The sequence below is a fragment of the Homalodisca vitripennis genome, chromosome 5, assembly GCF_021130785.1.
Source record: "Homalodisca vitripennis isolate AUS2020 chromosome 5, UT_GWSS_2.1, whole genome shotgun sequence".
NCBI lineage: Eukaryota > Metazoa > Arthropoda > Insecta > Hemiptera > Cicadellidae > Homalodisca > Homalodisca vitripennis.
Genome location: NC_060211.1, coordinates 143,286,694 through 143,303,725, shown reverse-complemented (window position 1 = coordinate 143,303,725; position 17,032 = coordinate 143,286,694). Strand labels below are relative to the sequence as shown.

General features: G+C 30.9%; 1 protein-coding gene across 2 annotated transcripts in view; it reads left to right on the top strand.

The window, feature by feature from the left end:
- The window catches only part of LOC124362960 (sex determination protein fruitless-like), a 144,912-nt gene extending 127,880 nt beyond the window's left edge, over window positions 1-17,032 (top strand). Inside the window, exon 5 of one of the 2 annotated variants that reach the window (XM_046817868.1) lies at window positions 12,537-17,032. In XM_046817868.1, coding sequence (XP_046673824.1) covers window positions 12,537-12,832 — 296 coding nt within the window. In that variant the 3' untranslated portion in view covers window positions 12,833-17,032. Of the gene's footprint in view, window positions 1-4,162; window positions 8,585-12,536 lie in introns of those variants that run through there. The other variant, XM_046817871.1, reaches the window with a different exon arrangement.

Here is a 17,032-nt window from a genome sequence, read left to right as displayed (position 1 = left end):
TCTTGGATGAAACTAAGTTTAGATATACACAGTTTAATCTACTAAACCACATATTTAATAATAACTAAACCACAGCAAAGCGTGTGCGGTCAGCTATTGTATATATATATATATATATAATCTGATGATGAATTTTTACTACATTAACATTACTAGCATTGAAAGAAACCAATAAAAGGCTGAAATTCACAATTGGTGGTATTATTGGTTGTTTTAAACATTTTGAATGACCTCAGTACATACATAATAGCAGACTAATCAACCCTAATTGTGTTAAGTGTGGAGCTGATCAACTAAAGAAATAAGTGAGAAAGATACAACTTATACAATATTGTTTTTGGTATAGCATTAACAGACTTAATAAATTGGCCTCCTGCCAATTGGCTCAATAAATTAGGAATGCTGTACGATCCAGTCACTTATCCAGTTACTTAAGTATCAAGTGACCCTAGGTTTCCTTATTGAGCAACAATGTTGCATGGTGAATGGACCTTTGAGAGATCGAAGAACACACCAAGAGTATGTTCCTTACTGTTGTATCCAAAAGACTGGTGATGCTGTCAAGTAAATGTAGACAGTGATAATGATCTCCACGTCCAATATGCCTAATTGCAATATCCACTGAATGATATCGTTTTTAAAAACTGACAAAGATTGTACGTTAAAAAGTTATAAGTGTGAAATAATTTAGATATATTTCTGAATATTATATTTGATATGTAATAGGAATTGGTTGATCTATATCTAAAAAGATCTATATAGTTGTAAAATGGCTATAATACCCTCTGCTGTATCATGGCATACTAGGTGTTATATGCCATCAAAATATCAGGAGAGGCACCATCAAAGCCAGGTGCAGAGCCCCCTTCCCCCCTACTGCGTCAGTTACAGAGTAATCACACAGTATAGACTGTGACCTAAGGATAGCCTTAGGTCACCATTATTCACAACTGGCTCCCCTCCCGAATCGATTACATCTGCCAACTCTTGCCCCACATTTGCAAAACCGGAATTGAAACCATTTGCAGATTCTTTTTTTGCATCACAACTACTATTAGAAACCACTGGCAGAGACTTCTTTTTATGGCAAAGGTAGAATGCTTTTTAGTTTTTACACTTAGCTCATCTACTACTGACCAGAATGGTTTGGAATAATTCTTTGACTCATCGATTTTATTACAAAAATAATCTCTTTTCGGTCGCTTTATAGAGCTACTAATCTGTTGTCTGAGATTTCTATAACAGTTTCTTTTTCTAAGATTATTTTTTACAAATTTACTCAGTTTATCTCTACACTTAATCAATTTAATAACTACCACAGATATCTAAAGTTTTTATTTTCTAAGTCTTTCCATTAGAGATTTTGAGCTGCAGACATTGTATTGCTAACTATATTAATACATTTCTCAGAACAGGAGTCGGCATTAGCTGTAATGTATGAGATGTAGAAATTTGTGTTAGTAATTTTTTTTGTTTTGAGAGTGTGATCTCTATTATAGTGATACAGTTCATTCGCAGTTTTGGGAATTTTGTTAGCTATGTGGAGATTCAGTTCAATCACAATTAGAAGATTTTGTGAACAGAAAGGTTTCTTCAATGAACCACAAATTGGGAACTTGAATGGGCTGTAATATGATAGTTTCAACTCAATCATAGTTTGTGGAGTTAGTTATCTGTTTGGTGCTTGTTTTGAATGAAACATTTTGGACGTTGTGTGAGCTTGGTGGTGAGCATCGTAATTCGGGAATTGTGGCAGTTTTTAGTGAAACCCATGTTTGGATTATCAAGCTATGCCTTATGACAGAAACTGTTGTAGATGTATGTGTAGTATAGGTAGTACGAGCCTGCAAGTGTTGTAGTTTAGAATGAGCATGTGGCCTTGTTGAGATTGCCCCCTGCATCACCACTTGTAGACAGTGTATTACTTCAGACAACTAATGTTAGTACAGTATGTACAAGTTACGTACTTTCAATTGCATTCATTCACTTTTTTATTTACTGTGCAAATTGTTCTGTAAGACAAATTAATCAATTCTAACTAAAATTAGTAAGTTTAATTACTAATTTCAAAGTTAATATCTGAATCATTTTATTTTACTTTATTATAGTAAAAAGTGACCTATATCATATAAACAAAAAATTCATAATAATAGTTGAATAATAAAGTTTTAAACCTATAATGAGAAAAATATTAACATACAAAAAATATGTTATATATTTCTAATCTTATTAGGTTGTTGTTTTAATCTCTTGAATGTTTTTAAGCTCTGTAATCACTATTTAAAATAAGGGTAAAAATATTAAACTTTTCCAAAAAATACAAAACTTTTATTTCACGAATGTAAACTATCTGTGTTATTCTAAACCTAGTAATCTGCTGAAGCCTTTCTTTTCATCTTGTAATTATTTTAAACATTATGAACAATATAACTTTGAAAGAAATATTTATGTAATGCTTATCTTTAATTATTGATAAATATTAACTCAATTTTTTCAATTCCTCATTATTAATAAAAGTAGAAACAGTGTTTATTACAATTACATGTTATAAATAATTTGTGGATTTCCAATAAGTTTGTAGCCTCTTGATCGTTGTCATCTTCAATACTCATAGATTACAGTAAATATAATTAGTTGTGGTTTTTATCTCAAACATTTTCTATTTTCTATGTGTGTAGGTGTCTCTCTCGACTGTGCCACCATTAGTGTTTCAAAAATAACTACATATATGGGAAAGTTTAAATTAGGAACATTTTAATTCTTGACAATTTTTTTAAAGATACTTGTTTAGGAGGAACACTCTACTAAAGTTTAAATACAAATGTTTGGCCATACTAAGCACCATTAAAATTCCATTTAAGTAATAACAAAATATGGTATTATTGTTAGTGAACCATCAGTATGGTGTCCAGGGTCAGTTAACCTTAATCTATTTAATAAATTATCGAGTATGAATATAAAAATTCAAGGGTGTCTTCCATAGCTGACAAACAAGACAGATCATTATTTACCTTATTAGTTTGTCTGCTTTTACAATCACTGAAATGTAAGTAAAATCCTCCACTTAAACTTTTATGTGAATTTAGATGTTTTTGAGATACAAATGGTGACACATGTAAGAAGGGCACTCTGTATGTATAAGGGCAGTTCAAAAAGGAATGATAATAAGGATTCTGAGGAAATGTGCATTGCGAATATCATCTTGTTACCCATTCACTTAATATTCATTTCAAATCAACTGGTCCAGTGAGTGGACGTATGTGTAACTTGTGTCAGATATTCAACTACCATGTCCAGCATAGATAAAAAGTTGAAGCATAAAACTTTTATCAAAGCAGAACCGAAAAGATTCATAAATTATTTACTTAGCTCTATGGAGAAGCTTTCATTGAAGTAGGTGTTCTTTTACAACTGGTATAAAGTATTCGGGGAGGGTAAAGAGAGCATTACCCCTACCAGTGAGTGAGGGGGTGACCTTCAGCATCTTGTTCCAGTGTTCTAGAATACAAAGTCAAAGTAAAAAAATCTTTATTACATTATCGTTGAGATAAGTACAGAGTCACAGGAATAATGATTTGTTAAGAAGTATTGACAAATTACTATTAGAGCCTTTGTTTTCACATTTAATGAGCACATTTCCAATTATGCATGGTGATTTTGGTTTAATTGTGTCTATCAGATGGGTGCCACTCCTGCTCATATTGGAGCATATGGAACATTGTATCTCTGTGTTCACAACCTGTTATTGCAGTTTGGTGGGGAAGCAAACAAAGTAAAAATCAAATAAAAACCATAGAGAATAATCAGTTCAACAAACTGTGAATGTGCACTGCCAGCATCTTGGAAAAGAATACCCAGTATTTGTATTTGAAAAGTGGTAGACACAATGATAAATAGAATATTAAATATTTTTTCTGTAGAGTTTTCTTCTCATTACTTTTTGAACAGCCCTGATACATACACTATAATAAATAACTTAGATTACTTGTTTGTAGAGTTGCTAAATACATACGACAATCTCAAGTAACTACTAAATTCAAGTTAATAAAAACCAATTTAATTACTGCATTTATATAATAGGTGTCTTTATTGGAAATCTTGTGATTATTGATGGTTGATTAAATCTGGCGTACAGTAGCTGTGTACAGGATATGTGTTGCAGGGGTGGGGCGGGGGTCGCGCACACTCGAGTACGACGCTCTGTTCCACCGAGTGTCAAGTGTCCACTTCACATGTCGACTGTGTGGCAAGACGGTGAGCAACCGCTGGCACCACCGCGTCAGCCACTTCCCCCAGATCCTCAAGTGTCCGTTCTGTCTCCTCCCCTTCACCCGGAAGGACAATCTCAAGTGCCACATCAGGGTGAAACATTACGCAGTCGACAATAATTTGGCCTCCCACTCCCCCACTGTTCCTTATCACTGCAGCTGAGGACTCACATAGATGCACCCTTTAGCTACTTTCTCCAGGTCCTCAAGTGTCCGTTCTGTCTCCTGCCCTTCACCCGGAAGGATAATCTCAAGTGCCACATCAGGGTGAAACGTTACACAGTTGACAACTTGGCCTAACCCAACGTTCCTTATCACTGCAGCTGAGGATTCACATAGATATAAACCCTTTAGCTACTTTCTCCAGGTCCTTAATTGTTCATTCTGTCTCAGTCCATTCACCCAGAAGTTGATGTCAAGGTAAAATGTTATAAAGTTGCCACTTTGATTTCCACATGTTTCCACTTGTTGAGTGGTGTATTGTTTCCTACCACTGCACTCACCTATATGCCTCACCACTTCCTCCAGACCCTCAAATATCGGATTTGTCTTCTACAGGGTGAAATAATACCCAGTAAATATCTTTGTCCTCATCTCCCCTATATCCTCTTATCACTGCAGCTGAAGCCATACCTGGAACAACTTTACTGTCTCTTAAAAATCAGTTGTTTTTAACAAAATATATGGTTATTGGACATATCTATCAGTTTGTTCTTGTTTTACTCACCAGTTGTACAGAAACCCACAGACATGTTTCAAGTCCAAACTAAAGCCACCTTGTTAAAATCACTATATTTCTAGACTTCATGAAATACCAGTTTTTTTTTTTTAATTCTATGTATTTTTGTTACCAAATTGATTTATAATATATTTATATAACTTGGTGGTATGCCTCTCCTCAGTCAACTGAGTAAATTATAATTTTGTCTAATATGAATATAACTGTTATTGGATCATGTGTTTTGTGTATTCTTTGTTTTGTTCTTGTGTTGTTTTTCTTTTAGAGTTTTGATGAGGCAGCTTTGAAGAATACTATTTCGCTTAGTCTTCACTTCGGTTGGGAAATATTGTTTGAATACTTTAGAAATGTGTACTGTTGATAGATTACAGAATAACTGTGCATGACTGTAAATACTCTCCTGAAATACTACAAAATTTCTTCTGAAACAGCCAGATTATTAGTCCTTTTAAATGCTTCTTTTCTCTACATCTCTTCAGATGTTCTGGGAGTTGAGTAAATTGTCTCCTATGATAATTGTAACTTACACGAAACAGGTTAAATGGTTGGTGAAGAGGGAATAGTCAGTAATATTTCTTGTGTTTCCGAGTTATTGTGTAGCTGGTGTAACTTACACAAAACAGGTTAAGTGGTTGGTGAAGAGGAAACAGTCATATTTCTGGAGTTTTTGAGTTGTTGTGTAGCTGATGTAACTTACACAAAACAGGTTAAGCGGTTGGTGAAGAGGGAACAGTCATATTTCTGGTGTTTTTGAGTTGTTGTTTGGCTGATGTAACTTACACAAAACAGGTTAAGCGGTTGGTGAAGAGGGAACAGTCATATTTCTGGTGTTTTTGAGTTGTTTAGCTGATGTAACTTATACAAAACAGGTTAAGTGGTTGGCAGAGAGGAAATGGAAGTTTTTATAATCTTGATTTAGCTCAAATGTCTATATGTACATAACGAGCCAATGCTGAAAATGTAGTGAATACAACAAATCATGTTCATTTCCTAATAGTTAGATAATTATAATATCAAAGAAAATGAGTGTCTGTTAAGTATTATTTTATAGTAACGAATGATGAATACACTATTATTTTATTCAAGATACATCAACAAAACTAAAACTAGGTTTTTTCATTACAGAATGAATTGTGTAAAACCTGTTCCTGTTCAACAATATTCAGCAGATAATTATTGTTGTAATGCATAAATTAAATTGTATTAATTACTGCACTGGTCTTGCCCTCACATTACACTCTCTTACAAGATGAATAACTTTTAGACCACTCAACCATTCCGTATCCTCCCTTCTTGAAATTGGTTGTTGTGAATTTTCTTGTCTTAAAAAATTTGTTTCAATTGCATTCACCAAAACCTTTTAAGTTTGGATGGCAATATGAGTCCTTGCATTATTGAGTGGAACTACTGGATAGATCCTGGTCAATGTTACGCTTTAGACATCTATGTTGGTTGTCGTTCTTCCTGGTCTAGAGTCCACCAGTAAAATACCATGCCTGTCCCAGAGTACATTCTTATAATCTTTGTGCTTTTATTGTTTTTCTTTGGCCTTAACAGGAGAGATTTTATACTGCCATTCCATGTACTGTTCTTGAATTCAGGAGTGATAGGGGATAGCCATGATTCATGTCCTGTGACAGATTGACTCAAATGTCATTCTCTCCTTTTTAATGAATCAGAAAGGTCAAAGAACTTTTCATTTGTGGTCTTCTGTGAATAGTTTAGGTATCCATTAAGAGCACATAATGACAGGAAAGGCCTGTACATTCCTTAGAGAGAGTGGTTGTGAATTTCTGTGTATACTATTTTTTGTTTCAATTACACTCATAAAAATCTTGAGTGATCTCAGATAGGTGACCTGAACATTTTTCACTGTGAACTCTCTGTCCCATATTCCCTCTTTACTTTTGCTCATTGCATTATCATCATAAACTTCATAAAGTTGATTATAAATGTTTGCAGCCAACATGCTTCTTGCACTCAAAAATCCATAATAGTGATTACATATCTCATGTGGTGGACAATTCAGTAATCTGAAATATTTTTAAGAAGTATAGTCAGAAACATGCCAGCTACAGAATTGCAAATGGCACGTGTTTGTTCACAAGCACACTCGTTGCAGTGTCTATACTACAAGAGTATACAAAATTATGCTTACTAAAAACATACCCCTTGTATCACTTTATAAAGCATCAAATCAGAGTAAACATCCCAAACCTTCTTTTTCAGAAAACACATGTGGTTGGTTGAAGTTAGTTATTTTAACAATATGTGCTTTGTTTATTGTAAGGTGTTATCACATCTTTGTACTCCATAGGTACCTTATTTTAAAATGAGGCTGTTTGAATTAGCATAGATGATAAGATTTGTTAACCAAATACAAGTACTTGTATATAGAAGATTTTCTTTCTCTTACACATTAAAAAAGTATCAGCATCGATGAATAGCTTAAGTTCTTGTAAATTAATGGTAATTTATGATTTTTTCTTATAAAAATGTTCTATTCCTTGGATTTTGTTGTCCTGGGTATTACTCTCTCCCACAAATACGACCCCAAGGTTCCTGTGATTGGAAATGCCAAGGTCTTTATTGTTGCATTTTTCTGCCAATTTTTGTTTATTTTGCTGTCTGTAATATTAAATAAATATATTTCAGTAGCAAATTAAGTTTTATATTAGCCATATTACTTTGTTTTCTTTTTAATTATAACATTTTGTTTTTACAAAGTACAACTCTATGAAACTAGTCATTTTCACCAAGTCAAAATAAGCATACCTTCAGAGTTTGAGCCCACCAAATTTTAATCAAACAAATAATGATTAAATCCACTTTTATAGTATATTTATCTGAATATCTCATGAAAACATTTCACCAGGTAGGAATCATCCCACAATTTGTTCATTTTTAATTTTTAATAAAATTAAATTGGTTTATCTAATTATCATTAGATAATTAATTATGCATTATAGGTTACAGTCAGTATGTTGTACTGTACTAGTGTATTTAATTACTTCTAATATATACAATGAGAAAGCATTGTAATAATATGCCTAAATTGTAGTAATACTACTTATTTACATAATGTACAGTATACCATGGTTTAACAGGTATCAGAGGTCAAATCAATTGACATAATTATTTTTCCCTCCTTGTATGGTAATCAATGGTGCTTATCATGAGTATTACTTTTTTATCGGTACATTGAAATAATAATGAGCTCTGTATAGATATACACGAAATATGACTCATACACTGTGTAACAAATTGCCAAATAAATACTATTGGAATTAATCTCTAATATAGAAACTTGAGTTCATTTAATTATTAGTGTCCATTTAAGTGTAAAGCTGTTCTATTTGTAAATACGAGATTATGTTGTTTTTTGTGCTAACATAGTTCATTAGTTTATATTCTTTCTAACATAACTTATAATTTTATTGTAAGTATGTAGTTCTTTATTCAAATGAGTTTCTAAATAAATATTTTACTGATTTTAAAACTGTAATGTATTTAGGCTATTTTTAATGTAATGCTTTTATACTATTTGATTGTATTTTTATTAATAAACAAGTTTTGTAGACAATGTTTTATTATTTATTATTCCTTTTCATTATTATTATTTTTACCCTGTTGTAAATCATTATTTCACTATTATTGCATTACTAGCAAATACCCGTGGCTTCGCCCATAATTTCTGTGCAACATTGCATGGTTTTTATTGAATATCTTTATTTTGCACCAATATGAAGGAACTGGTCACATAGTCAACCAGTCGAAGTTCATAGCTTTTTTAGTGAAAGCACCTGTGATATAATATGATAGGGTCCTGTAATATTTTAAAAATGGAATTAGTCATATATCATTAAAATTAATCATCAGGTACCTATTTTCCAGTGTTCATGGTTAAGAGGACCAGAGGTTAAGCAAAATTTTAAGTAATTCTGATTTCAGACTTTTCATTTCTAGGTCAAATTAATTATATTTTAAACACAAAATTGGAGTTTGCTATTTTACCCTGAGAAAAAATACATAGGCCTATATATATATATATATATATATATATATATATATATATATATATATATATATATATATATATATTAATCTTCAATAAGAAATCTTCAAATGTATTAACAGTTTCTATATTTCGGCTTAAGCCGTCTTCAGGAAATTACAAACATATAAATAGGGCTATAAGAACATAATAAACATAAAACATCAACACAGAAAATGGAAATTAAGAATGAATTATGTAGAATGGTAAACATATGATTTAATTTTATAAATTCACTTTGTTGACTAAGTCACCTCAAATTTAATCCACTTGGAAATTTTGATTTAGTGACGAGTTGATGGGCTTGTTCCATGGTTCTTAGACTGTTTGTACTTAAATTTTCTGATATTTTTCTAATTGGTTTCACTGAATATGTTTCTTCAAAATTTAAATTATGTATTAAACCATGTGCCACTAGAGGTTGCTCTGTCTTCTTATGTTTATATGCATACCTTTGCCCTGTCATCCTTGTTCTAAGAGAATTTATCGTTGAGCCAATATAATCTTTAGGGCACTGAATATAACTTGCACTGAATTTGGTAAACAATATTTTTTGATTCGCATGTTAAGTCTTCAAGTATACTGTATGATTTTTTTGTAGAACTATTTGTAAATGTTTTTGAAGTAGAGCACATGTTGCAAACTAAACACCTGGGTTTAATGCAAGGATGTGACCCAACTGTCATGGTTTCTTGGTCTTTGTATGTGGCTTAGGTAATTTTGAATGGACTAAAATATCTTTCAAAACTGGTGGTTTTCTAAATCTTATTTTTGGAATGTATTTGAAAATGTTTTTAGTTGAAGCACAGCTGTCCAATAAACTGTATGCTACTCAAAGTATATTGTTTATTTTATAAAGTCCAGGGTGGTATTTTGTTAAAAACTTTGGATCATTATTGTCAAATTTAGATTTATTTGTTCCAATTGATAGTGATTTAGTGTTCAGTTTGTTGTTTAAAAGTTTGCGTGGATAACCCCTTTTGGAAAATGCTGATAATAAATTATCAATATATTGTTCTAAGTGATATTTGTCACTGCATAAATTTTGGCCTCTTTTAGCTAAACTCTTTGGAATGGCTTTTTTGACATGGGACGGATGACAACTGTCATAATGTAGATATTGATATGTGTTGGTGTTTTTTATATTGATCTTAGTTTTCAACTTCTGATTTTCAATAAAAATATCTATATTCAGAAAACTCACAATTGAATCAGATATCTCCCATGTAAATTTTAAGTTGCAGAAAGTGTTCAGTGATTGTAAAAAATGTTGTAATTGTTCGTTACTATATGTCCATATCATGAAGATATCGTCAATGTAACGTTTCCAAAATATGGGTTTGTATGTTTGTGTTTCTAGAAAATCATGTTCAAGCTTGCCCATCACAAGATTAGCATAAGAAGGAGCCATTCTTGTTCCCATGGCTGTCCCTTTTTTGCTGTAGATAAAAGTTATTTTGAAACCTAAAGCAATTCATAGTTAGAATGAAATTTATTAATGTTAAAAGAAAATCTGACGAAGGAAGTGTATTTTTGGGACGTTGGTTTAAGTAGTATCTAACAGAATCAATTCCTTGTTGGTGTTCAATATTTGTGTACAATGATTGGACATCGATTGTTACTAATTTAGTATTTTCAGGAAGAGGTTGAGCTACATTTTTCACAGGGTGCAAAAAATCATTACTATTTTTCATGTTACTGTTTTTCATGTTTGTTTCAGTGAGTGCAGACGTATTATGACCTGTATTCTCTAGTTCAGTTATAATTAGTGTTTTATTATTATTAAGTGCATGTTTTAGAATTAGTCTATATGGAGTTGACACGCAACATGGTTGTTATATTGCCTGATTTATGCGTGTCACAACGCTCTGGTATCATTTATTCATTTTAACCTAGATTGTAGTTATGTGTCAGGTTAGTTATTCACCTGAGTAAGAGATAAGATTGCAGATAGGTATGTGTAGTATATTCAGTTTTGATTACTATATTAAAAACTATTTTCAAATTGAATGGACTTGTTGTATTACACAAGTAAATAAAAAGAATATATTACAATTAAAACATGATTAATAAAAGAGGATCAGACTGATCATATGAGTCAATCTGATGGCTTGGGTTGTATCATCTCAATCAGTGTGGCTGATAAAACTACTGAATGTACTAGATAACCGCTATAGCACTGTTTGAAAAAGATTATGGGAACTATGAAGCTCTTTATGAAATTAATGTTTTACAGCAAGATTTGTCATTGTTGTAATTAGTTAACTCTAGTCCTTATACATATCAACACAATTCCTGTAGTTTTTTTTTTTTATATTACGCTTGCTATGACAATTGATTACTACTCATTTTTATATATTTAATCATAAAATAACTATGTGATCTTTTCTTTAAATTAATAAATAATGGAAGTAGAATAAGCAGTCTCGTGGAATACATGGATAATGCTGATTAAAGTCCAAAGTTGTGCATATTGATGAATTACTATTCTTCTGTCCATGTGTAACATATCCTGTGAATTTAAACACTGTGGACTCATCATAGTTTTCAGACATAGTTTTATATAAAGTAATTTAGTGATATTTTAATTTATATGTTACTATGAAACTCTGCATCATACCCGTTCTGTGAGGTAAAGTGTCACAAGTAGCCAGTAGATGGGAGGAAGAGTGAAAGAAGAGTCGGCAAATGAGAAACACACAGATGCAACAGGCTTGCCCTGAGGTGCTGGTAGTTTGCTGTTACCAAATTTTTGGCAATACAATGTAACAATACTAACAACATTGTCAGAGTACAAGACAGTGCCCAGTACCTAATGTGTTTTGACAGAAAAAGGGATCAGAAATAGAATATAGAAATGTCTAAGGTATAGAAGCATCTCAAGAGACAAGTATCTGAAAAACAACCTACCTTGCCTCATCTAATTTATATCTAAGCAGACCCCATGTCATCAGTAGGGTGAAATATGTTCATATATAACATCAGTGCATTAAAGATTGGCACTACGCAGTGACTCGTGCCTTCAGTGTGAGCAACTCACAAGAAACAAACCTGCATTATGTACTTATCAGCTAGAGAAATTCATGTATTAAGAGTGATGGAAAAACTTAACATCAGTATAAAAATTTAAGGAACTAAAGATTTCAACACTGGCTACCTTAAAATCAGGGTAGTCATATTTTTAGTTCTCTTTAGCTACAGTGAACTGCTGAAGACTACACAAGCTATGAGTTCTACAATACAAGCGCAGCACCAGGAATTGACCATCTTTAAGTGATTAAATTGCTTAACCCTCTACTAGAAGTAGTCAAAGATACAACATGGAATTTCTTCTGAACTGGAAATTGTCTTCTGTAGTCAGTAAAAAGATAAAGTTCTCATCAAACAATTTACTGTAGTTCCTTCATAATTTTCATTTTTTATAGAAGTGTCAATTTATTGCACACATATATAACTGCCATGATGTGGTTTACAGGCACTAGGTCCTGGCACATGCGGATGGTGTTTGACAGGCTACCTGGTTTCTCCAACCTCCATCGCTGCAAGTTGTGTGGCAAGATTGTGACACACATCCGCAACCACTACCACGTCCACTATCCGGGTCGCTTTGTCTGCCCCATCTGTAGTGCGACGTACACACGTAGTGACAACCTGCGCACTCACTGTCGCTACAAGCACCCCTGCGCCGCGCTCAATCATTCACGCGGAGAGTACAACCGCTCAGGTCCACCTCCTAGTCCTGAGCTCAGACTGGCTCCGGCACTTGAGTGATCCTATGCCAGTTCCACTTGTTTCCTTCATCTCTTGCCTTATTCAAGTTAAACAAGATGCGTTGTTGTTATTAATTAATTTTAGGTCTAAGTGTTCATTTTACGTTTATTGGCATGATTAGCCTGTTGCTTCATAGACTACTATAGAAATATAAATAGAACAAAAATTACACCGAATAAGGAAATATTAAAAATTGTTTGCCCTTGGTTTTGTTCTATTTATATTCATGAATGATTATTGTTGATTATTTCTGTTTTTATACTTAAAGGTTTAAGTTTGTTTTGATAAAGTAAATCTGTGCAATATTTAATTATTAATTAATACTTTTAATTCTTGCATCAAATGTATTGTCTTTCAACAATCATTTGCAAGTTTTCCAGTCAAACTTGGATCCAATTAATGTTATGTTTTCTGTTAGTGAATGGAAAAAAGCTGAAAGCTTTTTAAGAAAGCCATACAATGAATATATTTATTAGGCGTTTACACAGTATTTGATATAATTCTCAAAATATATATTGTAGCGCTGTATTATTTGGTATACAAATTTTATTGAAGGCTTCATACAAATCTGCTGATTAAAAGTTGTATTTAACATTCAGATTGTTTTACCAATAAAAGCGAGCAATATAAGTTTGTACAGCTTTGTCCAAACAGAACCGGCCCATAGCAAGTTGACAATTTGTATGGAAATTACGTTGTTGTCAGTTTTTGTTGTATTTGTGAGTTACTAATGATCCAGTAATTTTAGCATCAACACAAGTCCTGTAATTAATTTTTGTATTTATTACTAGATTTCCCATAAGACCCAGAACTAAGAAATATATATTAATAGTAAACTTCAGGACATGTTTAGAATGGTTTTTCAAAACTTGTGCATGTATGGACATTCCAAGTTGTATCTCAATCAAAATCTGTCAAATGTGGCCAATATCTCTCTTTCTGGATTATCTTGAAAAAATGTTAGTTCTCAAGAATTTTTTATTTTAGTAAACTCTTTAAATTAGCTTGAAATAAAAAAAATCATTATAAAAAGTGAAAGTCATAAGTGCCTTCGTAGTTATATACCTGTTTTAAGTGTTGATGCTTATAACCTAGAACGTTTCAATATTACAAATTTTCCAAATCAAGAAGGAAAGAGATGATTTGCACCAAGTTTAAACCCTTTTTGCTTTGATTTCATGGTCTTAACTCAAGAGGGTGTGTTTGGTCTGTTCTTTTGTTTTAAATAACTATTATTGTGGGTTTGAACTATTATTTAATTTCAGGTATTTAAATAATAACGAGAAATAACAAGGGAAATGTTGAATTTTCAACATTGGAAAAAGGTTTTAGAGGTCTTCCTAAAAACAGAGACAAACACATAGAATGAACGTTTAAAAAAATATTTTTCAAAGATAAATTCATTTTATAAAGTATCCATCCTTTAAATTTTTTTTAGTTAAAGCTATTTTCATTAGAAAGGATAATAGGAATATAAGAACATATTTGCTATTGTTGTATACATTATCAATTTTTAAGCTAAATTTGTTACAACAACAGAAACTCATGTGGCATCTTTTGAGCCTGACATCTACTTCTCAACAAGATGAGAAATGTCAATAGTTAATCCTGCTATCCAACTAAGTATATTAACTTCCTTTTAATATTTATAATTTTTGGGGATAAACAGTATTTGATATAATGTGCTCATGTGGCTTTTTATTATGAAGAAATGCAGATTAATAATTGCCTATTTTTATTATTTTCTTCAGCATATAAAATACAAGTTTTTTGTAAAACATAAATTTTCTTATTTTTTGGTCCTCCATTTCGAAATATTTATATATTTTGATTTAATTTTGCCATTAAGTATGCCAAATTTGAACAAAATTGGTTGAAAATTGCAACATGTAGGATGTTCAGACACACATTATATATAAATTCATCATGTGTATTATACAGTTTTTAAAATCAGTGTGGATGCTAGAATTTATACAATTTTACTCTAGTAAGCTTTTGGGTGTTAATACATGGTTAATTGTATTGCAAGCTCATTTCCCTGTGGAAACTACTAATAATGATAATTTGTAGTGATTTAAATTAATGGTTTTAAATCAAATTTACAATCAAATCAATGCTGGCAATGGATGTCTGAAGACCTGTAGTTTTGCTCTTAAAAATATTAAATACTAAAAGTATATAACTTAAAAAAAGTATTGACTTAAAAATAAAAGTTGATTTTAATTAATTGACTTAAATTGACAAATCAAGTATTGATTCGTTCCAACTTGCAATAATTCATGTCATACGTTCGAACTGAATTTATGATCACTATGATATTTATATTCACTATAGAAACTGGATTTTATTTTCGAGAAATAGTAACAATATTTCAGTCCTGCTTTGTGTTGTTATTGTAATAAACACAAATAAATGTTGATAAACGTTAAAGTTTTTACACTTGGATTCATGCAACAAGGTAATGTAGTTAGAGCTGTATTTATTTATAGATTAAGTTATTTCTAGTACTACAAGGGAAACATTTATAATAATGGGTAATGCAGGTAATGTTTATAACATTGGCAAGGACACTGTCTATACCAAGACACTTAAAGTAAAATGCTTGATAAAGAATGGAATTTATGTGATGTAAGTTCTCTTGTTTTTAAGTGTTAAAATAATTTATTTATTATAACATTTGTAAATAGTGTTAAATTATTATAGGATTGTTTATGAAATTTATTTCTTTCTTCATTGTAATGTAATTATATGAAAAGAAAGTTAATATACTTTATATTATAACAAGACAAATTACTTTTTTTATGAAAATATGTAGATACATTGTGATAAGCCAGATAATATAAATAAAATATTGCTTGAATATCAAAAGGAATATATAACAATCTGTGATTTAACATGAAGGTCCTCTTCATTAAAGTGCCTTTTTATGACTACAGCTCACTAAATGTATACATTTTACTACTGTATTTAAAGATTACTATTAAACTGCATGAACCCCTGTCAGTTCCAAAGTTTCTTTAATATTATTATACTTATATTTAAGTAAATAAAAACCTTATTATTTAGTGCTTAGCCATATAATGTATTATTATTATTATTATTTCTATTTCTGATTTTCCCTGGAAATCATATTTTTATTTTGCAAGTACTTAGAAATATATTGTGTTAATGCTTTTGTATTTTCACAATAAATATTAACATTGTACTTTATAAGTGTGTAGTATAGTGTATTTCTGTATTTATATTTATTTTGTTATGACTGATAGCTTTATGTAGAGTTAAACTCAAAATAATTTGTATATTTTGTATATGAAAGTCTGAAAGGTGTCAGTTGTTAAAGATTTAATTAAAATATGAGATATATAATTAGTCAAAATATAATTTTTATTGGTTAAAACCAATAAATATTGGTTGGTGCATGCATGCAATGATATATTTATGTGTGTTAATGTATGTGAGAAGAATTAGCTTATCAGTGGTGTCTTCATATTTTATTAATAATAAATGTATTTTTGTAGTAGGTGTGTAACTGCTAATTTTACACAGTTCAAGAACATGTCAGTAATAATTAATTAAAATTGCTAAGGTTGGCGTAATGAATAAATTGTCCTTTAAAATAAGAAACTTAAATCATGAATTTCAATTATATGTAAGTGATCAATAAAGATTTAAATTTCAGGGGATGCCCATCCCATTTAGAAACCTCCTTGATTCACTTAAGGTTATTTCCTACAAATTAGTTATTTAATTTTCAAACAAAATATATAGTTCATTAAAAGATTTTATAATATTAACTGTAATTTTTTTAACTATTATATTTTTAGTATATTCCTCAAATATTTCACTTCTCGTTAAAATGTAATGTAATTTAGAGCAATAAGTAAAATTATATTTCAATTACATACACAGGGACTTTTCCAAATTCAATACTTTTTACATGTTCACACAATTTAAAAGTCTGTTTTATCTGTTAGAAATCCAAAATAATTACATACTGTATTTATTTTGTAATACAATTTTTATTTAATAATCAAATATCACCAGCTGCTCAAGTTTTCAGTAATTACGTAGACAGTATTAATGTGTAATATCCTTAAATAAATATATATTTTTCCAGGTTAAGTGTTAGAGAGGGCTTCTTAGCCCTAACTTCGCCTGGTAAAATAAGACATTCTTTACTTTTTTTTACTTTTTATTTTT